The sequence below is a fragment of the Carettochelys insculpta genome, chromosome 4 (genome assembly GCF_033958435.1).
Source record: "Carettochelys insculpta isolate YL-2023 chromosome 4, ASM3395843v1, whole genome shotgun sequence".
Classification (NCBI taxonomy): domain Eukaryota; kingdom Metazoa; phylum Chordata; order Testudines; family Carettochelyidae; genus Carettochelys; species Carettochelys insculpta.
The window spans coordinates 109,297,965-109,324,476 of NC_134140.1; the positions used below are offsets into that span (position 1 = coordinate 109,297,965).

General features: G+C 42.7%; 2 protein-coding genes across 2 annotated transcripts; both read right to left on the minus strand.

The window, feature by feature from the left end:
• Positions 1–1,078: 1,078 nt before the first annotated feature.
• On the minus strand, positions 1,079–11,856 carry OSTC (oligosaccharyltransferase complex non-catalytic subunit). The gene is made up of 4 exons (XM_074993463.1): positions 11,609–11,856; positions 9,562–9,655; positions 6,830–7,027; positions 1,079–1,738 (listed from the first exon to the last, which is right to left on the minus strand). The coding sequence occupies exons 1-4, from the start codon at positions 11,745–11,747 to the stop codon at positions 1,720–1,722; spliced, it is 450 nt and encodes a 149-aa protein (XP_074849564.1). The 5' UTR covers positions 11,748–11,856; the 3' UTR covers positions 1,079–1,719.
• A 6,059-nt stretch (positions 11,857–17,915) lies between these two features.
• RPL34 (ribosomal protein L34) lies at positions 17,916–22,834 on the minus strand. The gene is made up of 5 exons (XM_074991975.1): positions 22,812–22,834; positions 21,818–21,891; positions 21,638–21,737; positions 20,617–20,720; positions 17,916–18,041 (listed from the first exon to the last, which is right to left on the minus strand). Exons 2-5 carry the CDS (start codon positions 21,880–21,882, stop codon positions 17,957–17,959), a joined length of 354 nt encoding a protein of 117 aa, XP_074848076.1. The 5' UTR covers positions 21,883–21,891; positions 22,812–22,834; the 3' UTR covers positions 17,916–17,956.
• Positions 22,835–26,512: the final 3,678 nt, after the last annotated feature.

Below are 26,512 nucleotides of genomic sequence, written 5' to 3' on the forward strand. Positions count from 1 at the left end.
CCCCTGACATGAATGGGTGTCACCCATTCACATAATTAAAGAGCCAGATGACATACAGCAATGCCTCCCCTTTATACATCCTCACAGAAGAGCCTTGCAAGACCATGCCAGCATTGAACCAGGTTCAATCCCGCACTGTTTTACCACCCAAACCACTCCTGTTCCTGCATGGTGTATCCCACCTGTGGGCCCCATATGCTCATTACTGCCCTCATTTGTTTCTTTCTGTGATCTCTCGTTACAGCAGAGGATAATAGCTGGCCTGTACCAATCCTGTAAATAGTAAACTTCCCACTGAGACCTGCAGTATCAGAGGGATAACGAACAACATACTTGGAAAAATTGCAGGACTCCTGTGGTCATGAATATCCATCGGAACTCACCTCCTAACTTTTTTCCTTGAAAGCTAATTTCACAAACCCTCCTTATAGACAAAGCTGTAGGAAAGCAAATGAATGTAGCGCTGAACATATGAAAAACACAAGAGAAGAAATGAGTAGAAAGTTTGTTTCTCACGATGGTGTATCAGGGAGTAGATCTCAAAACCTGTTGGCATACTGAGGTCCTAACCAGGATTATGACTCCCAGTGACAGAAGTAACTTCTGAATATGGAGGATAACACAGTACTTTAGCATCTGTGACTAGGTAAAGGACAATGCTGTGATTTTAGACAAGATTGTCCTTCCCACATTGAGAAACAACGCATGATCTGCGCAAAGATTGACAATTAGAGTAATCAGATTATCTCCTCTCAATGTGTATATTCCAATAAAAAAAAAAAATACGTAGATGTCTCTGACCCTAACCACAATGAAACAAAAATCAAAAGCCTCCAAATAATCCACTAACTCATTTTGCTGTTGGCAACTGTGTACTATTTCAATACAATACATGTCTAGAGAAAAACCACAAGCTCTTGTGAACTGGAGAGACAACTATAGCTGCCCCATAGTCTCACTATCCAATAAGATGCATTAAGCAAACATCGACTGTGTAGCATCATTACTGCAGAAGCTATAGAACATACTGAGTATAGTTTTCAAAGACTGCTTTAGAAACCACACAAACTGCAAGTGATTTAATAGAAAACATGTTTAATTGGCTTTCATACACTGTTCCAAAAAGAAATGCGTTAACACAATATTGTATGCAGTACACATCTGGATTTCTCAATGCACTGCCATGAATACCAAGGCAACAGGTGCCTTAGAAATAACTTTGCTAGACCCAGTGTTTTTTATATCAAAGCACCACCAAAAGTTATCAGCTTGGAATGGGGCAGACCACACCAAACAGCCCAGAGTGCTGCACACTTCACAATCAGGAATTGTAAACCATTTGTCCAATACTTCAGTCAGGTCAAGGGAAAAAAAAACAAAACAAAAAACACCAATTTTATACTGATTTCCCCGCCTCCTGCCAAGACGTAAATTCATACCTAGAGCAAAGTAACAGCTCAGTAGCTTTTTCTTTTTAAAGACAGAAATAGACAAATTGATAAAATGCTGTTTTAAAAGTATGCTAGCCACAGGCAATGATGACTTTTATTTATAAAAGGAGACGGAAGCACTTCTTGCACTTGGTGATTTTCATAAGTAGAGTTTTCTTGTGTCTTCTTGAGGTGGGGGAGACAGTACACTTTTTGCTGATTGCTTCTTTTTAAGCTTTTCATGAAGAGGAGCAACTCCATCTGGTGCTTGCATATATCACACAAGGCACTAACCCATCAAGTATCCCCTACAGGGCAAAATAAAAGAAAGAGGTTAGCAGCACAGCAGACCTAAACTGAACAGATTTCAAACTCCAAAACAAAGGTATACGAAGTTACCAGAGTACCCATCTGTCCGACTTAACTGCAAAAGTTTAAAAAAATATCATAGTGAGCTAACAATAGTGAAAATCATGACCAGTTTGTTACAATGACTGATTAAGACAAATAATTTTATGGCATAGATTTTGATTAGAAACATGGTCAATGGATACTTACAAAACTTTCCACACAGTTAAAACTTAAGGAGATTATTCCATATTCAAATTTTCATCAGTCCACACAACCTATTCCTGCAGTGTATGCGATATGTATTAATGCATGTTTAGTTCCACAATTGCAGAGCTTCTTTTGATATGGATTTTCACAAACCCTCCTTATAGACAAAGCTGTACCAAAGCAAATGAATGTAGTGATGAATATATAAAAACATAACAGAAGGAACAAGTAGAAAGAGTTTGTTTCTCACGATGGTGTTATCAGGGAGTAGATCTCAAAAACTGCTGGCATACTGAGGTCCTAACCAGGATTATGACTCCCAGTGACAGAAGACCAAGGGATAGAGTTCTTCATAAAGTATGAATCCAGGATCCTTTTGGATCTCCCTTTTCAACATTAATTAGCTTGAGTTTAATTATAATTAGATTTCAGGTCCAAAAACCTGACTTTACTAGCTGCTAGCCAGATTAGTCTAAGGTCAACTTCAAACATTGGCTTGTGGTAGAAACTAGCTGCGTTGGCCCCAAAAATCACTCTCTCTGAATACAAGCTTCTAGTTCATTTATATAATACTAGAAAAATAGCTAGCTCCTGCAATTACCTGAAATTTAAAGAAATGGGAGTTCTTTTAGTTCTAACATTTGATAGTGAAATTCAAATTGGTAACTTTGGCTATGTCTACACCAGAAGCATCTGTCTATGGAAGTTACTGCCGGAAGAGATGTTTCAACAAAACTTTTGTCGACATACCATGTCTTCACATAAAAGCAGATCAATCTATTGACCAGCTCATTCAACAAAAGGAACCTCTGGAGCATCTACATAGCGTTTTTGTCAACAAAACACATTTTGTGTGTAGACACTTCCTAAGTTTGATCAACAAAACCCCAGTTTTGTCTACAAAACTCTAATGTAGTTGTAGCCTTTATTGTGCTTTTCTACTTTACTAACATAAGCAAACAAGCTCAGTAATGGTAGGAAACACTTTTTGAACACTTAAAGCACCTATTCTGTGTCCTTAGAAAAGCTTCAAGTTTGGTCAGTTAAAACATATCTTAAAATTCTGTCTTATTACTTAATCACATTCAAGTTCATGGGTTCTAGGCTACGTTTATCAAGCAAAAACAGAATCAAAACCAAAACCCTGCTCTAAACAAAAAGGAAATTTTCTTTTGATGAATATTCAAGATCAAAAACTTTCAGACATATGATCTGGGGAGTCTATAGTCCTCCCTGGACACTCAGTACTACCCTGAAAGTTGCAATGCTTGAGTAAAAAGTTGTCAAAACCAGACTTCAGTGTGACACTGCAGAGCTGGAATTTATATGCAAACTCGACCTCATCAGACAGTCTGAATAGGGAATGTGAATGGCTAGCACACTACAAAAAGTAATTTTCCTTCTTATGGTATTCACACCTTCTTATCAACTGTTGAGTGCAGGCCACATGCACCCTGACTGAATTGGTCTCGTTAGCACTGGTTCTCCCTATAGCAGTGTAACACTCCAAATTTTGTTGCATGCATGTATATATCCCTGCCAAAATGAAGTGTCCACTAGATCATAGAAGAGTAGGACTGGAAGAGACCTCGAGAGGCCATCGAGTCCAGCCCCCCGCCCTCATGGCAGGACCAAGCACTTTCTAGACCATCCCTGAAAGCCATCTATCTAACCTCTTCTTAAATATCTCCAGTGATGGAGATTCTACCACCTCCCTTGGCAATTCGTTCCAGTGTTTGCCTCAGACAAAGTGGCACCAGCCTCAGACAAAGTGGGCACAAGCCCAGGAAAGTGTATGCCCAAATAAATGTGTAAGTCTTCAAGGTGCCACAGGTCTCTGCCTTGTTTTTGCTGAAAGACTAACATTTTATGAAACTTATAGTCCTCTCAAGTTCATCTACAGATATCTCAGGTTACCAGCACATTAATTTCTGCTGATTGCCTGGATTATTTATTTACTTTTAAAAATGATTTTATAAAGAATCCTGTAAAATACTCTTTGGGAGAAACGTCTTCTGTTCCTTTTTACCAATGTGTAGTACATTGAGACATTTCTTTTTTAGTGGCACAACTGTAGATGGGGATCTAAAGATGAGAACCATTGCTGACAGTTCTGCATGGCAATTGTGCTTGGGTATAGGTAGCTATAGCCAGGTAGCTCTGAAAAGTTATTTCAACAGGCTAGATAGAACTCCTATACTAGCAAATACAAGGGGCGCCTTCACATACCACCACTTCCTGGTTTTAGTGTTTGTATCACTAACTGCAGAGAAACTTGCAAAGAGATTCATGGGTGAAAAGAGCTTGCTTTGGTGACAAGCTTGAGCACCTCAATCTCTGACCCTCGTTTACTCTGATTTGATTGACAGAATAATCAACAATTCGTTCCAATGTACCCTTTATCATCATGAATTCTGGAAGCCTTTATTACATTTTGTGAAAGGTTCCAAGATTGTACTATTCACACAGACTATCAGTGTCAAGATCCTGCATCCTTCAGCCCAAACTGGTACAATTCAGCCCCAACTTTTCTCCTGTCCTGTCTCCTCTAACCCTCACTACTTCAACAAACTAAAATAACTGCCAAAACATATATATGACTTACAGGGTAGTTGTATATTCTCCTTCTCCTTCCTTTCCCACAATTTTCCCTGGTCTGTCTATGGTTCTCACTTTTTAAATCATGTCTGAACCACACCATTTCAAAGCAAAGAATGTATTTACTTGTTTCTATGAGGCATCTAGCACAAATTTTGGGTGTTTGGAAAATCAAAGCAAAAACCAAAGGGGCAGCCTAAGTTTACTGCTGTGAGTAGAACAACAAAAGAAATCATGGATTTAAACTGTATTAGTTTTTAGGTTTTAAATCTGTGGTTCTTCGGTGCAAAACTAGAATAATATCCACATTAATCAAAACAACATACTGAAAGCCACCAGAATACAAAGGTTTTTCTGTGTCTGAAATGACTTAGGAATTGCCTGCCTTTCAATAAAAGTAAATCTCATTTTTGTGTCCCATATCTATCAGGCAAGTCTTACGTTTTCATTAATAAGGATTTAGCAAGTTGTGTGGCTCTCATGTGACAAACTTTCATCTAGGAAAGATATACCTGAATATTAAATAATCAGCCAACAAAAGCCTGTTAGGATATTAACTGAAATGATGCAAAGTTAATAAACCACATAAAACCTTGTTATTGTGAGATTACATTTCCAAACCACAAATGATTCTTACAAGATTTCCTTCCTATTCTTTAATGGTCCTCAAACATGACTAGGAACTCTTGAGGCCAGCCATATTTGATTAAAAATATAAATCTATTGTATGCTGATCCTTTATTCTGCATTGCCACACACTGCCAGGAAACCCAACACTTGCACTTTACAGGCCAGCAGTGCCTAATTATATTGCAGAGAAGATTTAGTGAATCTCCAAGAAATGGAGAACAACCATATTGTTTAAAAACAAGCAAAAAATATCCCCTGCCAGTTAATTCACTGAATGGTTTTAGCAGTGGCCCTCAAAAGAAACTGCTCTTCTTGGCAGCTCTAGGGGTCATAGCAGGGTTGAGAAGTGGAAAGGGAAGGTAGACAGCAAAAAGATAATAAATTCATTATAAGCTACTGAACAGACTGAAAAAACACAGAATCACGAAGATGGAAAGCCCGGTTAGTACAAGGAAGAACAAAGACTACTCTACCTTCCTTAGAAGGCTGGGAAGTTTTCTACAGGCTGCAGAATGAATAGCCTCAGCTTTCCTTCTTAATTTTCACCTTGTTATACTCCTAATCCATCTCCTGTCCTCCCAATGTTTAGCTATTTATGCTTCAAGACATACTCTGACTTTTAGACAACCTGTATAAATTGAGTCTTTTAATCTTTCCTCAAAATCCAACCCACTCAGTCTACAATCAGACTGAATTTTAGCTATGATTTCTGACACATTAAGGAACTTGTGACACTCCCAATATCCAACATGATATCTCAGAAAGGGCAGACGAACACACCCCACACCTCACTGAAGAGTAGATTCCAATTTTAAATGAAAACATCTTAGAGATGCTGTGAATGTTTAAATCTACACCATTTTTTCAAAGTAACAACAACAGTAATCTTACCCTTGCAATACATGTATTACTCTGTAAATTTAAACAGCTGGGATCTAGAAATCTGTTACAGAACAACATGGAATTTGCTTTTTTACAGAGAATCTTCAATTGTGTGTGTGGGGGGAACCCATTATTTTTATTGATGAAAGCACCAGTGCCACTTATTCCATGGGTGCAATCTCACCCTCCTGTGGTTGCTGTTTGGATACAAACTGCCCTAGCCCTTGCTGCAGTCACTCCCAGGCAGCTGGTGTCTGAGTTAATGTGAACAGCCTAACCATGGTTGTATAGCTAAAAACACTCCAGTAAACTGTTTCTGGCATAAAGAGGTTACTCAATGACTTATAAGGATCCATGTTTTAATACATCTCCAATTTCACTTCAGCCATAGGAATATGGCAGAAAGTAAATGTTTATACAAAAGCAATTTTTTGCTTTTTTGTGCATAAAATTTCTTTTTCTGAAAACAGAGAATGCAGTATTTGCTATATATAAGAAATACAAACCACAGTTCTATTAATTTTATTCTAATGATTGATGGCACTGGAAGACTTAAAATTCACTGAAATTCAACACAATTGTTTTATTGACATTTACATTGTGAAATTCAGCATTCCACTTCAATCGTAAAAAACATAAAACTCTGCATTTTATCGCTGAAAACTAGGATTCCTACTTATCAGTAATAGAAAGGGAGGGGAGAGCAGCATGAAATGTACTAAACAACTTACGGTAATTTCATCCTCATGAAAACTCTTGCCATGAAGAAGCTCAACAGGACACTGACAAATCCAATAAAAAGCAACAGAAATCTATTGAGCTTCGGAATATTTGGTGCATTGGATCGGTCCAGAATTATGAAGCCTAAGCCTCCCATTGTGAAGAGGAAGCTGGATGCAAGTCCTTCCATAATATATTGTCCATTTACTCTGGTAGGGTTAAAAAAAAAAAAACAGGAGTATAAGTTGTTTCAGAAGAACACCAGTCAACAAGGTAGTATTTCCACTTCAAGAGCTAGCTATTTAGGCTACTCTACACTAGAAGCATCTGTCAACAGAAGTTACTGTTGGAAGAGACGTTCTGATGAAACTTCCATGGACAGATCGCATCTATACATAAAAGCGGACTGGTCTTTCAATCTGCTCTGTCAACAAAAGGGTCCTCTGGAGCATCCACCCATCTTTTTTGTTGACAGTTTGTTGACAAACTGCATTTTGTGTATGGAAGCTCCGCAAGTTTTGGCACCAAAACCTCAGTTTTGTCTTTAAAACTCTCTACTGTAGACGTAGCCTTAGTGTAAGATTCAAGATGTGCTTTGGTTTTATAAAAATCCAGGACAGTTCATTTTGCTACATACACTTAGATCCATAAATGTGTGTTATATTCCACTGTTTTCTGATAGGAAGTCTACCATAAGGGATTAATATAAACTTTAGCTCCTGTATCAGTACTCTGCAAGTTGACAGAAACCTACTAATGCTTATAGTAAATTAATTTCACTTCTAATAAAATATAACCATAAATAGTCATAAAAGGGTAATGTATAAGAGCTGATATTACAGTCACGTTACTTTATTCAGAATTTCAGATCTGGTAATGGTAATTTCAAATGTATCTTAGTTGAAAGTAAAAATAAGTTTACAAATGAATCTAAGTAAGGACCCAAGATTTCTGAACTGTTGAGATTTCAAGTTTGTTTCTCAACATAGAGCTTAGAAGACAAACCCTAAATTGTAGGCACTGCAAGAAGAGACGAGTTATTCAAGGCCCTATTAAGGGAAGAAGTAGGTTTCCTTGTTCTAGCACAGCATTAGAAGTAAGGTGTGCTAGACCAGTGGACTGAGGCTACCTGAGCAGGTTTAAGGGGCTCTACCAAAGCAGGACCAGCCTTAGAGTTGCTGTGACCCAGGGCAGAAAGCCAAAGCCCCAGGAAAGGGGACTAAAGTTCAGGTCTGCAAGCCTCACCATCTAGGGCTGAAGCCAAAATCTACACAACTTAGCTGTGGTGTCCCCAGCAACTGCTCTGCCCAGCTACCTCTTTACACTGGTGCTACCTTTTATATGAAGAAAGACAGTTGTTGTGTCACTGATGAGCCTTGGACACATCTGTGGCTCAGGCTTTCCCATTTGTAATACAGGTATACACAACCTGTTTGGTAAAGCATGCGCTGGAAGAATTGACAAGGGTGCCAAGCTTTTCATATTAATGTCTAATCTTGGTAAACTGCAGTTTAACGTTTTATACTATTCTTCCCTATGATTTTACTAAAATGCTCCCACCTTCCTGGAGCAACACAAGTCTTGTATATTGCAGGGGCTCAGAGACATCAGAGGCATATACTGGAAAATGTTAATTACAGCATAAACTGTACACACAAAACTCCCAGAGTCAAGAGCAACAATGAGAATGACGATATGTTTTATGATTTTTATAGCGTCAGCTCTTTTTACAATCAGGTGCATCTAGTTGAACAAAAACCCAACCTATCACTCTCTGCGGGAATTAGGAATAACCTACCCAAATGGTCTGTAATACGTTGCTGAATTAGTTGTGAAGGATAGACTGTAGATTTGTGGTTCAAGCTGAAAAAAATCTGGCTCTAAACTGCATTTCTTATGGGTGGTCCCCTGCACTCAAAGCAAAACAACTAAAACATTGATCTTGCAAATTTTCAAAAGCCATCATATTACTTTGGGTTTACAAACTGAATGCAAGCTGTAAATTGTGGATGTGTGTTCTCCAGTTTATTGCTGTAGAGAATTAGAAAAATACAGTTTTGTGATTAGACCTATGCAACAGTACTATTTGTGGAACAGAAAAATAGCAATTCAAAATAGGAGAAAGAGTTTGGGAAGGAAAAAAGTGAAAGCCAACTTAAGGCATCTTGTACTACTACTACTACTACTACTACTACAATTTACACACACACACACCTAAGTCCAAGGTATCTAGTTTTAATTGTCACATATTTGCAGCCACACATTTTTCCTTTCACACACAAGCACACAAAAACTATCACCCACTATTAAATAAAGTTTAACAGAAAGGGAAAAATATTGCACAATTGGTGTATACTATCATCTGACAAGATATTATAATTGTGAAATATGATCCAATACAGCTTCTGATTGTTATTAATCATGACTACAAATGAAAATTATCTACTTAAAATTTTCTGTCATGCAAAAATGTAAGCTGATAAAAACACAAAAAAAATCTACTGAAGTTTCAAACAATAGAAGTCAAATCCTTACAAGCCAATTTATAAAGAAAAGTATACTGTGGCTATTTAAACAATTCATATGCAAATGAAGGTTCTAACAGTGCAATCAGATGCATATTTGTGGATCCCTCAAAGAGCATATCTGAAGTAATGAAGCTCAGTACTTGTGCTATGGTTCAGTGCCATTCATCTTTTTGTAGGTCAGACATAGACCATTCAATTATGAAAAGAATTTCTACCTATATGCCAAGAAGGCCACTGGTCTCTGATGTCCATGTTCATCTGTCATAGAACCGACACTGGGAGGTTCTACAATCACATCATAGATTATTCCTATAAAGAAAAAAAAAAAAAGTTTTCACTTTAGTTAGGAATGATGGGCCAGCATCATCCACCTCTAAATATTAAGAATGGTTTCCTTCTAAAGCCAACATGAATAGGCAAGGAACAGTAGATTATATGCCCTTTGACATCTGTTAAAATGCTAGAAGGCAATTACACATCTTCAAATCCACATAATCAATTAAGGCATAATCTTAAATGGCAGTAGGATGAATATCAGACTATCAGAAAATCATACCCTAACATAAAAACATATTGATAGAACCCAGCATGGATACAAAATATCTACCCACATCTGGAAAAAAATCATCCATCTGCAGCTGTGGATACCAGTAGATATAAAGTAGACATCTGCTAACTTGCAGGGTTCTAGATACAAAATTAGTACCTGAAACAATGAACCAAAGATAGCTGGATCCACACTCACGGATGCAGAAACAAAGGAGGTACCCATGCATACGTAGGACTCTATTTATCTATACACCAGTTTCGAGCACAGTTCTGCTCAAGCTAGCATACAAGCAACAGCATGGCCACCATGCCTCAGGCTAGTATATTTAATCTTGCCCAACTCCCTGGACAGATATTCAGGGTGGTGAGCAGCCACAGCACCCCTGATATATTTAACACACCAACTCAACAACTCCTAGCGTGTGTATATCTACCAGAACAAAGAATGGTGACTTCACCTGCTTTGTAGACATACCCTTCACAGTAAGTGGCTTATACATGACTAGTGCTCCACTGACTTTAAACACAGTCATAAGTGTTCATCACATAGCCAAAGACAGTCGTCCTTGTTTTCATACTCCCCCTTTCCCTCCCCCTCACCTCCTGACGAGGAGAGCAGCAGAGCATGGACACTGCCAGCAGGCTTTTCCCAGTGGTCCTGTTGGCCACAATTCTGGAATCGAAGCCAACCGGAACAGCAGGAAGCCATGCCTAGGAGCAGCAGAGGGTCACAAATCCAGGTAAGTGCTTTCTGTATTCCCCTCATGCCCAGACTCTTCTCCCCCTCTGCCTCGCACAGGCATGCATGCACACACACATGAAATTCCACACCCCAAAAATTTTACAACCACCGACCTACATTGAAGTCACTATTTTGATTACTGATTCAATTCTAGGTACTACACACTAACAAGTCCTATTCCAGCATTAGGATTAAAGCAAAATTTCAATAATGGACAGAAAATGGTGGGGTTCTGAGCACCTACCACCTCTCCCGGACATAATAAGTAGCTAATCTAAACATTAGGTGAGCGTAGGGGCTACTTTTCACAGACTGCTCAACAGCTTCAAGGCAGGAACTTTGAAACAAAAAGCAAAGTCCTTCATCAACAGGGGAAGATGCTTTAAGAGGTGGCAAAATTCTCCCTTCCAAAGAACTATTTTCCAGTCTTAGTTTACAGAAACAAATATGCCTCGCTCCTCTCCCGACTCACTCAAAAACCACAAGGAGCGCGCACGTTTGAGTTCCGACGTCCCAGGTGCTGTCCGGAGAGGGACTGGGTCCACAGATCTCTTCTGCTACTACACCTGCACTTACATCCTCACCGAGGCCTACGGCTGAACCACTCATCCAAGGCCTTGCCCACCGCCCGCTGGTCAAACGGCTGCGACATCGCCCAGGGGCGCGGGGAGCTCCGTGCCACCCTCGGCGCGTATACGGGAGCTTACGCCCCGGCAAAGGCGATGCCAGAGGCGCCTGACAGGGCGCAGAGCAGGATGCGCCCCTCCCACCCCTACGCCATGCGGCTGTGGCGGGATCACCCGCATTGCGCACGCCGGGGTCTCCCTCAACCTCTGCCATACGCGACCCCCGCCAGACTCCAACCAGCGAGCGTAGGGCGGCGCCCCCCCATCTTGGGGTAACCCCGCCATCCCTCGCCCCAGCAGACGCCCAATCTTGGCCCCCGGCTGTTCCTGCCCCAGGGCCGCTACCTCCGGTGATGAGAAAGTACGACACCACCACCAGCGCATAAACGGTCATGGCCGAGGGCGTGTGCACCCAGCTCGGCCGCTTCAGCTTGATGTTGGGGCACTGGAGCACCGCGAACGGCACCCGGTACAGCGTCTCCATGATCGCCGCCTCCACAAAAGGCTAACTCGAACCGGCAGGGCCGCTACGGCGGCTTCGGCTTGGCACACCGCAGCCGCCGTCCCCGGCCTCTACACGAATGCGGAAGCGGAAACCAGCTGTGGAGGGAACGCCGGGATAGGGCGGGGTCCTGGTCGGAGATAAGAATAGGAGGGAGAAGTGCAAAACTGCAACGGGCAAAGATCACCTGAAGAAAAACCACGAGACATCATACGCTCTCTTTGTCAAAACACCCACCAAAATCTGGAGCTACAAGCCGCCTATGTATATCTGGGGAACATGAGTACTGTAATCTGCCAGATCCTAGCAGCTCCCGACGTGGCCCTGTCTTGGGCGGGAATGGCCACCCGGAGCTCCGCCCACATACGAGAGGACCACGCCCCGATGATCAGTGGCTGCACGTGAGGCGTAGCATGCTGGCCAATCCAGTAGGAAGCGTCTAAGCAGCAGTCACGTCCCTTTGCAATGCCCTAGCACAGATTTTCCCACAGTGTGGTCCATGGCCCAGTGTCGGTCCTTGTTAAAAAACACTGGTCCTTAGAAAATATACAGATTATCACTATGAACTGTTAGTATTGGACTAAACAGCGAAAATGTATTCGTCATTCTTTTTTATATGCGTTTATATTTTTGGGCTGCAAAAACGGTACTGAAAAACAACAGGTCCCAACTCTACAAAGTTTGGGAAACCCTGCACTTGAACATCTGGCATTAGCAATTGCAGCCAGAGCCGGGCTCAGCCACCACAGAGCACAGCTGCTGTGCTGGAGATGTGTCAGAGCTTGTCAGGTTGCCAACCATCATGTTCACCTAGTTGAGGGGTGGGCAGTAATGTTTCATGTGGGGGGCACTCCAAGCATCTGGTAAGTGGTCAAGGGCTGCAATCTGCCATGATATTAACAGAGGAGATGGGAAGTCTGGGATGGAGAGTGGGTGCTGAGGGGAGTTCATGGTTGGGATGTGGGGTTCAGGAGAGGCTGTGTGGTCTAAAATGTAGCTTTGGTCAAGGAGTGGGTGATAATCTGGTGTAGGAGTATGGACTGTGGCCTAGAATAGGAGGGGGCTGAGACATGGGGAAGGGTTATGGATGCAGAAGAAGCAGAGACTGGGGGTGCAGGAGGAGATGAGGTACCAGGGCCTGGCTCCAGCTAGGAAGTACTTACCTAGGTAGCTCCCAACTAGCTGCCCAGCATGACCATGAGGCAGGCTCCCTATCTTCCATGCCCCTTCATGCTGCTAAGAGTGGCTGGCAGCAGGGGTCATGTGTCCTCTTTGCAATGCAGGCCCCTGGCAGGGAGGACATAGGCTACCTCATGCTCTACCTGAGCAGGAAGAATAGCCCAGTGGCTCCCTTTGTCTAGTTTCCAGACAATGGGAGCTGCAAGACACCACTTGGGGCATGGGCAGCACATGGAACACTCTTCTGCCCCACCCCCACATAAGGCCCTCGTAGCTGCCTGTTTTGAGTTGTGCGGAGGGCAACGAAGGCAGGAAAGCCATCCAAGGCTCCCACTAGGCCATGGGTCAAATCTGGCCCACAGGTCCTATTTTGCGCCCCCCCCATGAGTTAGATAACTATCTCTTGTGGTGGTTCCCAACCTAGTATGGTCAAATCCCTCTGTTGTAGTGGAACAGTCCTTGGGCCTTCTAGTGTACCTGAAGCTGCCTTTATTTTTGTTTTTTCCATCTGTCTTCTCATTTTTCCTTCTTGTATTGTTCCTCCCTTCTGGCTTTTATTGCCTTTTATCTTCTAGCATTATTCATCCCCTCTGTCATGCGCAACTTCCGTTGTTTTCCAATTCTTCTCAATTTTCATTCTTTCCTGCAGTTTTCCTCACCTTTCTTCTCTTTTTCTCCCCATTCCTTACTGCTGTGGTCTGTCTTTCCTGGGTTTGCATTCTACCATGTTATGGTATGGTAGTGTTCTGTGCTACTGAGGGCTGGGAAGAGAGCCCAGAGTGGGAGACAAGTCATGCCCAGCAGTTTCTCCAAACAGCCTAGGAGAGTGACAGCCCCATGGCAGTAAACTCTGATGGGAAATTCAGTCTTAAGAAGTTGATTTTTTTTTGCTGTCTGAATAGATTAACAAACAAACAAACAAACTGTAGCTGAAGTGAAACTTATCCTGATCGGCTTAGTTGAAAGTCCTTTTGTTTCATCACTCATTACTTTCATATATTATTTTAACTGAGCCCTTTTTAAACTGTAGTTGACTGGGGTGGCCACAGCGTGGTAGGAGTACTCTTTTCAAGTAACTGAGTCCACAGCAATTTAATCTTGACAGATGAAAAAACATGTAATATTTTGGATGTTCCCAGAAAAGACAGTAACAGTTGCTCAGAAAAATAAGAGGCAAATCTAAGGAAAATACTGGGAATAATACATGAGTGAATGAAGAAAAAAGGACTCAAGTCTTAGAGGATGATTATACAAACAGCATTCTTGAGACGACTGGAGGGTCATTCTTAAAGACTTCTAAATTGTTCATTCAAATTTGGACCAGGTCATATTAGTTCAAAACTTACTACCCCTCACTTTTCTCTGTATAGATCCCAGTAGAATGTAGCCTTAATCAGGGGAACATGTTACTATCAGGGCTTACGTTCTAAAGAGCCCTGTCATCTCCCACAGGACTGAAACCCCAAACCCCAACATATGCAGGAGAGCTCTCCCAGGTTTGAAACTATTTATGAGAACTTCTCCAGATGACAAGAAAAAAGCAGGGAAATCTTTGGGGCAAGAATCAGAGAAACAACCAGCCAAGAGTGGTAGCACTGGTGAAGAAGATAAAGTATCGAGATGACATGCTAAGAGACTGACAAGCCAAGCAATGAAGGACCTTGAATTTGATACTGTGAAAGGAGAGCCAATGGACAATTCAGAGCAAAGTGGGATGATTAGGAAAACGGGCAAGGTAGATGATCCTACTAAGCATATTTCATGAGGATCAAGTAAGGGAGCAAGTTGGGTCAGAGATGAGGTGATTGCAAGAGCCAGAATGCGAGAAAACGAAGGTCTGAACAATGTTTAGGTATCCAGAAAGAAGGAAAATGTCATACCTTAAAAGCATTATGGAGCAAACGACAACAGATATGGAGTTAGGCTGGATCCATGGACTACGATGAGGGAGGAAGGAATCAAAAATAACTTCCAGGTTTCTGCCCTGTTTGAGAGGAAGAATTTGGCAGGGCCACAGATTAAGGGTGGGTACAGGATGAAATGTTTTCTCAAAAGCCTCTCAGATTTGGATGAAAACAAATAACTAATTCATGAAGCCCATCGGAACATTTGTGGGATGCTGATATGTTTCTTTTTACAATTAATACAGTGCTGCTTGACATGTTGCTGACTTTTCTCACAATTTAGAAAAGAGCAGGTAATATTCAAGATGCAGTAAAGAACCCAAATTTCAGTTACAGAAATGGAAACTAATTTTGATCCATTTCCAATATTATCACAGTGCTTTAATCATGATGAGGAAAAATAATCTTTACTTCCTCGTTGTATTTGCAACCCCATTAAATTAAAGAATACCCTCTATATTTCTGAGGCTGTGATGTCCAATAAACTAGCCACATGTGTCTGTTTGGCCAATTGAGTGCGGCTATTTGGCTTCAACAATAAATACATTTTCAGAACATAGCTAGTTCGCTGAAGTAGCTACTGCTTCAGAACTGGTTGGACACCACAGTTCTAGGGGAAACTGATGCAGCAACAAATCTCTTAATCCACCTACAATTTGTGCTTTAAGAATTGCAAACACAGAAAAGCAATTTCTACTATTATCATAAGCACCCCACATCTCTACCCAAAACAGCATTACCTGGCCAGCCCACATCAAGGTCATTTCCACTTATATGTCAATTACAACCTGCTCTGATTCCTTATGAACGGCTAAACTTCTTAGTTGACAGCAGGATGATAAGGCTCAGGACAAGGATTATGTGGTCTTAAATATGTGTAGAGTCTTGTAAATAGGTACATTACTGTCATTCAGTAGGTATAATTTGACTCCATAGTTGAAGCAGCAGGACTTGTACATGAAATCTAAGCATCCCTGTCTACCACTTTTGGTTATTTTTAAGTGTTTAATGGGTTTGCACTGCATGAAAATATACCTTGTCTCTCTAAATAATTGAATGTAGTGACTACACTGAAGACATTGCTAGTTAAGAGGCACATCAAATCTCTGAAAACTGCAGAGATATCTAAATTGCAGTTGTCTGCTTTGACTCTATCATCAGTGTAAAAACCAAAAAAAGCCCTCCCAGATCTAACAGCCTTATAATCATTCCCCTGATACTTTGGCTACTGAGTACTATACATTTTTATTTTTGCCACTGGCCAGGCTATCACACATGTAAACTAAAAATACTAGTTGCCTTTGTTGGTCATTCACATTTCATTTTTTATAATTGATTACTTTCCTTTCCTTCCAACCCCCTCCGCCCCCACCTATTCAGAACAAATGCCTATGTCCACTGCTTTCTGCTGTTCATCTATGAACAATAATTAAATTGAAGATTTTATACAAACCCAAATGGAAGCACACCATGAATGTCAACTCCGTTCCCACCACCCCCCATTCCATCACTGCAGTGTGCATCTACACAGTGGGTGCCTACAGCATAGTATGCATGCTGCGTGCACTAAGGGCACCATAGCAGGTCCTTCAATTTCCCTCATAAGCTCATTCCTTGCTGTGTGAGCACAACTGGCTCCCAACTCTGCTCACAGGCAAAAACGCCTAAGAGGGACACAATTACCATTAAATATACCTTCAAGTCTCTGATTGGTTCCTAGTGCTCCTAACGTGGGGAAGGAGTGGCAGCACGTAGCACTGCTTTTGAAAGGTAAGTGAACATTGGTGGGGAAGGAATTGGAAAGGGTTAAAGGCTGGGGGCAGTGTGGGGCCAAGTGGAAGGGTTAAAACCTGGCAGTGATGCCGATGGAGGCTTGTTCCTCCAGGGTGCAGCAGCAGCACCTGTTGGAGAGGTGCGGCAGCTGGGGTGGGTGTTCAGAGGCCAGGCCAGGGGTGCACAGGATGTTGTGGGCCAGGGCTGTTGGGAGGGGGCTGGGCTGGCTCTCTCTGCCCTGCCCCCCCCCCGCCCACCCAGCCAAGGACACTGCAGCTATAGTGGAGCCAGCCGTAGGGCTGCAAGTTTCTCTGCCCCCTGGCCAGGGACCCCATGGCTGGCTCATATAAGTGGGGGAAGTTCACTCCTTTTGTGAACGAAGGTATGTATCTCCCTTGTTTTATCAAGTACTCATAAGTAAAGTACTCGTTAAATAAGGGATGAGTGTACTTTTGTTGCCTGCCCCCACGCAGATTTTATACTGCATTGTGTGGTAGCTGAACACTGTTTATTTGCTGTTGCTTCCCTGCCACTTATTTTCTTTCCTGAGCATAACACCCTGTCAGCTGGGGTTACTAGCTCCCAGCTCACCAGTTCAAAGTAAATGTTAATTTTCAACTGTAGCAGCTAGTACAGAAAAGTTTCATCTTCCTTATATCTGGCCTGTCTACAGCAACATAGAGATTCAGCCTCATGTAACCAGTTATCCTTCCAGACACCACACTTTGGGAAGTTGCAGTAGTTATGTGACATTAATAACAAAAGTCACAAAATTATATTCAAAATGGAGGATCAGTGAGAACGTGCTCCAACTTGCTGAATAAGGAGAAGCACAAGTTACATTTATGGACATACCCCAGCCACCAGCATGGCTTCTCTACCAGCGCTGCAAAGCTCTTCTCTGCACTGCTGCCTACAGCAGAAAGGTGAACTCCCTCCCCAACAGAATTCCCTCCTATCTCAGCTGCATCCACATTGCAGAGGAGTTCTGAAGTTCACTGACCCTTTTGTACTGTGGCAATTCAAGGCCAAGAGGGGAGGCTTGAGTGGGGCACAAAGTTAAATGTCATTTGTCTCATGCACAGAGATCTGAGTGATCATTAGAAAGTTGCCTGTCTGTGCAGTGGTTTTAAAACCCTATACAGAGCAGCTAAAGCAGCCAAGAGAGATCAACTTGTGAGTGAAGACTGCACCATAACTCTAAATGAAAAATTTAAAGCTCGGGGGATGAAGATGCTTTCTAGCTTTTGACCATACTTATGTGAAAGGTGTGTATAATGGCAGAGGACACAAGGAAAGTAGACTTCTCATTTATTAGGCAGATAATACAGAAATTCACTTAGATTTCTGACTCTGTGCTTGTGCCTTCAACACTTTCACAACAATCTTCTGCTCCTCAATAAGGAAAGCTCGTTTGATTCTAAAGAGGAAGAAAGTTTCATTAGCTCTTGAATATGTAAACAATGCTTTGATATCATACATGTTTCTCCAATCCCAGCTATTAAGCACAAAATTATACTAAAAACCTAGTTTTAAACATCTCTACCTCCATTTTTCACCATTCCCTGGATTACAGAAATATGACATGCATGCAATTTGAATTTAAAAATGCTTCTTGGCAGTGTGGGCAGAAAGGACATGTCAGAAAACCACACAGGCCAGGATATTTCAGGGTTAAAGAGTTCCCCCACATGATCACCTCCACCCACCCTCCCTCTCCCATTCACACACAAAGGCCAGTAATGTTTACACATGGTTATTTTTGTAGGCTAGATATAGCCATTATATACATGATTTCAAGCTTACAAGTCACCAGATAGCTTATTTCACTGTTTGCCATACCCAAACACAAATAAATAGTAACTAGAAGTGTTCACGTAGTAATTAATATAAAGCTGATTAAGTGGCACGAAGGACAGTTTAACAATCTCATCAAAAAGCTGCTGTTAGCCTAAGCACTACTGATGGAATGAAATACTCCCCCCATCCAGCCCCACTCAAAAATAAATACTAGAAATGTGCCTTGCCACACCACAGCAGACACTTGTTGCACTGACATCCTGCTTGTGGCTTCTTTCTACTGCCCAGAAACCCTGCTCCCCTCCTGAACTGTAGTCAGGATCTTTTTTTCCTCCACTAGCCTCATCAACTCCAGTGCCATATGCAGATTTACCTATATGATACTGAGAACCATTTTGTGACCCAATAGCAAAATAACCCCACAATTGTCATCACTTACCCAGTTAATTTAACTGATCCCTAGATCGCCTTTTCTGCAGGTCCTAATTACTCACCCCTCTCATACCTACAAACTTCTTTCACCTCAGTTCTCTTTTCTGGAGTTCTATCCTAACACCAAATTTCTTGGCAAGCTGTTATGACAATCAATGCTCCACACTTAACTAAAATAACCCTTTTGACCTGTGCAGAACTACCACTTTACTCCTGCTCAATATTTCTACATTCTCACAATTACCATACACATTTTTCATGATAAAGCTAATTTCTGCATCAGCCAAGCCTGTGATAGGCTGATGGCAACAAGACAACTTTTACATAGATTAGACAGATGTACGTGCTAGCATACTCAACAAGCTTAGCTGGGGTGGCATTTATCATGGAAAATCTTTAACTAAATTATGTCTATCACACAGCTGATATTTTCCAAATAGCAGTGCAATTCAGTTTTTAAAAATACTCAAAAGCGAAAGACTAATAGCAATGGTTCTAGAATATATTAAGCAAGGAATAGTATGTTAAACTTTTAACTTTGGCAATCTACCACATGCACAGAAGATCTTTGCATTAGGGACCTTTTTGTTATATCTGTCTAAGGCATGGCTAGTACGCTTTGGCTATAAAAAATTAATTAAAATGGCCTAAATCCAGCATGCAACGTAAAGTTTACCATATAACAAAGCCATTACATCAACACTGAGATGCTCTATGGGCCAGTAACAGGGAAAATAATTATCAGAACTCGGATTCAGTGAACAGCACAAAAAAGCTAAACACTTCAACTTATGTCAATTATTACTCTACTCACTGTTCACACAAGACACAACTATCTTTAATAGCCAGGTTGTAGGAATATTTGCTATGCATGCAGAGTCAGGGCATGTCTTCACTAAGATGCCAAGTTCATACAAAACAAAAAACAGTCAAGTAGCACTTTAAAGACTAGCAAAATGGTTTATTAGGTGAGCTAGGTCTGACTATGGTCTGAAGAAGTGGGTCTGTCCCACGAAAGCTCACCTAATAAACCATTTTGCTAGTCTTTAAAGTGCTACTTGACTGTTTTTTGTTTTGATAGTGTATAGACTAGCACAGCTTCCTCTTTGTTACTATTTAAGTTCATACAAGTTACTTGAGTTCTTCATCTTGTTGAGGGCGATTAGCAAAGTCCACTGGAAAACTCTCTCCCTATCAACTTAGCACAGCTTAATCAGACTCACTATATCAATGCTCCTGCACTGACCACAGCAGCACCAATTCAGCCTATAGCAAAGACAAGCCCTGAAAAGACAGCCGCCCATTGACAATTTAACTAGCATCATACTTTTATAAACAGGGTTAACTTTGGCATTAACACTTTCCCTTAAATAACTCACCTCCCTCATTATCAATCAGTATTCAGAACAGAACTCAAAGTGCATGCTTAACATAAAAAAAAAAAAGAAGCCATGATATTAGACGGTAAAGTAGAATAGAGACTCTAAAACCATATAAAAAAGGCAGTAAAAGCAGGAACCAGTTGGAACCCAGGAGACAAAATTTGGTACTTATAAATGCATCTACATTATTACATCATTGCTGAGTTTTGCAGCCCCATGTTTTCCCACTCCAAGTCACTCAAGAAAATACACTGTTAAGCACCAGGACTGAAAAATTTGGCCTATAAGAAAAGGTGTTACCACTAATATGATGTGAACAGTCATTTCCCCCCATTTTGATCAGTATTTTTGACAGAGTTGCTTAACTTCCTTGAAATTTACCTGTCACGGACACATTTAGCACACATGGAACCACCATAGGCTCTGCTAACATGCTTCTTTGTTTTTGACAACCTCATAAGGACTTTGGGGCGCACAGCACGAACCTATGAAGTAAAAATGATATTGTCACATAGAATAATTCATAATCATGCATACTTATGAATATTTACCATATCAACAAGAAAATCAAGCTGGCCAGGGTGTCACCTCAGATTAAGCACAAGCATACTAAGCAGTTTCTCTTGGGACAAAGTTAACTGTTGCTCAATGTGCAACAGATTTTTACAAGATGGCACAAACAGCTGTATCTCTTTACTACAAATATCTGACTAAAGAAGTCCCAACTTTGTTAATTTGTTGGTCTAAGATTTGAGTCAAATCATACAGGCACTGTGGTAAACTGACAGATAAATGTCAGTATAGATTGCTTGGGCTTGTATGTATATATTACAGTGAAAAGTCTGCAACAAAAATACTGTAAGAGGGCCTAAAAGAGAAGCTGAGAATTAGGCTATAAAAATAAAGTCTAAGATTTGATCAGTTGCTAAATAACTCAAGGTGGTGTTAGTGATGTAACTAAGGAAACTTGTGTTATATACATGTTACTTGACAGTGTCTCTTCAAGTCATCTTTTATATTCTACACCAAACTTAATAATACCATAGACTACACTGTGATAGATATTGTTAATAGACCACTTATCTTCCTTCCTCATTTGAAATATTATAATAAAACAGCTGAATTATGCCAAGCCTATCCATGCTCAACTGGCTTTGAAGCCATGGATTATGAGCACCAAAATAAAGACGCAACAGCATCATTATCCATTAAATGTTTAAGTTTACAGAGTTAAGAACTAATCTCCACAACACACGCATGAAGTAAACAGAATCTCCAATTAAAGATGGAAAAGCACAAGGCAACATGCTTACCAGAAAAAAACCAATCACACAAGTCAGCAACAGCTGAAGTATGTGATCACAGTACCAAAATTGACCAGGTAAATGAGTGCAATACTTACACCACGAAGTCTCCCTGGACACACACCACATGCAGACTTTGGTGCTTTGCCAACTTTCTTGGTGTAAAGGTAAACAATCCTGTTACCTGGTGTTCGAGACCTGTATGCATCAGAGAAACATGAAGTTAGTGTAAAATCAGATTCAATCAAATAAACTCTCAAACATTGGATCTTACTTACAGCCTGGTCTTGTTAGAGGCTGTGTTGTAGGACAACCTACGACGGTATGTCAGGCGCTGAACCATTTTTTATATCTAAATATAAAGAGTAAGAAAAAGAGCATCAGACTGACAACAAACTTTCACCATAAATTTACAACTAAATGTGTTAATTTTAGACAACAAAAAGCAGCTAACATCAATGAATCATATTTAAATAGCCCAAGTTTGACACAGACATTTGAATGCTTCACATCTGCTATCAGTAAAAATGCAGTCAATACCTACTAACAAGTCACAGAGGTAGCCCTGTTAGTCTGTATCTTCACAAAACCAAACAATCACGTAGCACTCTGAAGACTAACAAAATAATAAACTCTCAGTCACAGCACTTTTCACCTCTAATTCTAAAAGCATTTAATAAAAAAGGGGGAAGTATCCTCATCTACAGACAAGTTAATCTATGCACAGACTTTGCCATATCAGCATGCTAAAAACCTACCAATACACCAAGAGCTTACAAGCCGCTGTACCTTTTCAGAGCGTGTTCCTGGTCTCTTGTCCATTACCCACCCCTGCACCAGAAACATCTCAGCACCCCCGTCTTCCCTATCCCAATCTAAAATGCAGCAGTCACTAGATGGCCTCAGGGCTCCTTATGTCCCTACTTACACCGGTGCACCAGCGGAGAAAGAGCAGGCCCTTCCCACTCCGTGGTCTGGCGCTGCCCAGTTTCGGAGTATCCCCGTGGCCCGTGGATAGCTCCGATGAAGCGCAAAGCCGCAGGTTTCGGGGCCAGCGAAAGCCTCCACCATATCCCCGCACGGAGCATCCCGCCCCAAGGCGCTATCTGGGCCGCGCCGCAATCCCGCTAGCTAATATCGCCTTTCTGCAGCTCAGCATAGTCCGGTATCCACCCCGCACTGAGCCCCCATCCGCCACAGCTCCGCAACCCGCGGATGGAAGTGGATTGGACCAGCCCCCCGACACAGAGCAGCAGCGGGAAGCCACCCTACCTGGTCTCGCCGGGACCGGAAGAGGAAGAGAAAGGGGACGGGTGAAAGTTCAAGTTGTGCCCAAGCACCCCCGGAAGTAGTATTAGTGCCTACACGTTCATCTTCCTTATGGCGTCCCTCTTCTCTAACTGAGGGTGGGTGCTGCCATGTTGTACGGAAAAGAAGCTAGTGTCCAGAGTGTGAGTATCGCCCCTGGGACTGAGGGGACTTCGAAGTAGGCGGGTTCCTTTCGAAAAGGAGCCCCTTCGGGACAAGCCGCGCGGCGGCGAGGCTCGTCAATTTCGAAGTGCCGCGGCCGCCCGCATGCTAATGAAGCGCTGAATATGCATTTCAGCGCTTCATTAGTAAACTTCGAAATAGCTTATTTCGATGTTGCGACATCGAAATAGTCTATTTCGATGAATAGCGTCTACACGTCCTCCAGGGCTGGCAACGTCGATGTTCAACTTCGACGTTGCTCAGCCCAACATCGAAATAGGCACAGCGAGGGAACGTCTACACGCCAAAGTAGCACACATCGAAATAAGGGAGCCAGGCACAGCTGCAGACAGGGTCACAGGGCGGACTCAACAGCAAGTCGCTCCCTTAAAGGGCCCCTCCCAGACACACTTTCATTAAACAGTGCAAGATACACAGAGCCAACAACTAGTTGCAGACCCTGTATATGCAGCACAGACCCCCAGCTGCAGCAGCAGCAGCCAGAAGCCCTGGGCTAAGGGCTGCTGCCCACGGTGACCACAGAGCCCCGCAAGGGCTGGAGAGAGAGTATCTCTCAACCCCCCAGCTGATGGCCGCCATGGAGGACCCCGCTATTTCGATGTTGCGGGACGCGGATCGTCTACACGTCCCTACTTCGATGTTGAACGTCGAAGTAGGGCGCTATTCCCATCCGCTCATGGGGTTAGCGACTTCGACGTCTCGCCGCCTAACGTCGATTTCAACTTCGAAATAGCGCCCAACACGTGTAGACGTGACGGGCGCTATTTCGAAGTTACTGCCTCTACTTCGAAGTAGCGTGCACGTGTAGACGCAGCCCTACACGCCAAAGTAGCACACATCGAAATAAGGGAGCCAGGCACAGCTGCAGACAGGGTCACGGGGCGGACTCAACAGCAAGTCGCTCCCTTAAAGGGCCCCTCCCAGACACACTTTCATTAAACAGTGCAAGATACACAGAGCCAACAACTAGTTGCAGACCCTGTATATGCAGCACGGACCCCCAGCTGCAGCAGCAGCAGCCAGAAGCCCTGGGCTAAGGGCTGCTGCCCACGGTGACCACAGAGCCCCGCAAGGGCTGGAGAGAGAGTATCTCTCAACCCCCCAGCTGATGGCCGCCATGGAGGACCCCGCTATTTCGATGTTGCGGGACGCGGATCGTCTACACGTCCCTACTTCGATGTTGAACGTCGAAGTAGGGCGCTATTCCCATCCGCTCATGGGGTTAGCGACTTCGACGTCTCGCCGCCTAACGTCGATTTCAACTTCGAAATAGCGCCCAACACGTGTAGACGTGACGGGCGCTATTTCGAAGTTACTGCCGCTACTTCGAAGTAGCGTGCACGTGTAGACGCAGCCCTAGGCTACGTCTACACGCGCAGCCAACATCGAAATAGATTATTTCGATGTTGCGACATCGAAATAGTCTATTTCGATGAATAACGTCTGCTTATATTTGGAGGTTTTGGGCTTGTGTGTTTGTTTGGAGTTTGGAGTTTGGAGTTTGTTTGTTTGGAGTGCTGAGCTGAGTGTGTGTTTGTTTGTTTGAAAGGCCGTGTGCTCAGGCAGGCAGGCAGGCAGGCAGTTGGAAGCTGATTAGGTTTGAATTGAAACACCGTGTGCTGATTGGCTGAGCTGTAGGCAGAGGGAGGAGCTATCAGGGAGGCCGAGCACTTAAACCCTGCTAGTAAGCGACCAGGGAGCTTTGCGACCGGGTGCTGGCAAACAGGGTGCGTGCTAACAGGAGGGAGTTTGGAGAGGGGAGCTTGGAGGGAGCCAGTGACTTACTTCTGTTGCCCTTAAACTAAATCCTTTATAACAACCTCTATCTGAAACATTTAATTAACCCTCATATATAACTAGAGTAGGAAATGGAGGCAGAAGCCCAGCAGCAGAGTGGGGGCTATCCTGTTTATTGTGTCGAGTGCAGTATGTATGACTACCTACCCTGTGGGCGGGTGGCGTATGTGTGCGCTCGATGCAAGGAGCTCCTGGCCCTCAGAGACCGAGTGCGTGCTTTGGAGGCCAGGGTGGCTGAACTGGAGGAGCTAAGGAAGGCAGAGGTGTTTGTGGATGAGACTTTCCGGGACATAGTAGGGCTGTCCCACCTCCAATCTGACAGTCCTGAGGCTGTTACGGAGGATGAAAGGCTCAGGGAAGGAGAGCAGTCAAGGGGAGCAGAGGGAAACCATCCCGTAGTTGGGACCCTCCTTCCAGAGGGTGATGTTGTATCCTCTCGTGCCGAGGATACTTCTCCGGGGGAGGGAGCGCCAGCTGTTAGGAAGAAGCAGGTTTTAGTAGTGGGGGATTCGATCATTAGAAATATAGATAGTTGGGTTTGTGATGACCGGGAGAACCGTATGGTGACTTGCCTGCCTGGTGCGAAGGTTGCGGATCTCTCGAGGCATCTAGACAGACTTATGGGCAGTGCTGGGGAGGAGCCGGTCGTTGTGGTACATGTTGGTACCAATGACATAGGGAAGGGTAGAAGAGATGTTCTGGAGGCCAAATTTAGGTTACTAGGAAAGAGACTGAAATCCAGAACATCTTTGGTGGCATTCTCTGAAATGCTTCCAGTTCCACGCGCAGGGCCAGATAGACAGGCAGAACTTCAGAGTCTCAATGCGTGGATGAGACGATGGTGTAGGGAAGAGGGGTTTAGATTTATTAGGAACTGGGGACACTTTTGGGGTAGGGGGAGCCTATACAGGAAGGATGGGCTCCACCTAAATCAAGGTGGATCCAGACTGCTGGCATTAAACATTAAAAAGGTCATAGAGCAGTTTTTAAACTAAGAGGTGGGGGAAAGCCGATTGGTGCGGGGGAGCACCTGGATCGGACGGAGACTTCTCTTACACGAGGCTCCATAGACAGGGATTCCCTAGAAGTTAGTCAGATAGGGAACGTGGGAAATAATATATGGGCAAGATCAGATGTGAAACAATCGTGCATAAAAAAATCCACCACGTCTGTGAAAGGCGGACATATAAATAGTGGTAGTTTTCTAACATGCTTTTACACTAATGCTAGGAGTCTGTCTAATAAGATGGGTGAACTGGAGTACCTCATATCAAAGGAGGAAGTTGACATAATAGGCATCTCAGAAACATGGTGGAATGAGGACAATCAGTGGGACACTATCATACCGGGATATAAATTATATCGGAAAGACAGAACAGGTTGTGCGGGTGGCGGAGTGGTACTATATGTGAAGGATAATATAGAATCAAATGAAGTAAAAATCCTAAAGGAATCAAAATGTTCCATAGAATCATTATGGATAACAATTCATTCCTCTAATATGAATATGGCATTAGGAATATATTACCGACCACCTAACCAGGACAGTGATAGTGATGCTGAAATGTTAAGGGAGATTAGAGAGGCTATCAAAATAAAAAACACAGTAATAATAGGAGATTTCAATTATCCCCATATTGATTGGGTGCATGTCACCTCAGGACGGGATTCAGAGATTAAACTTC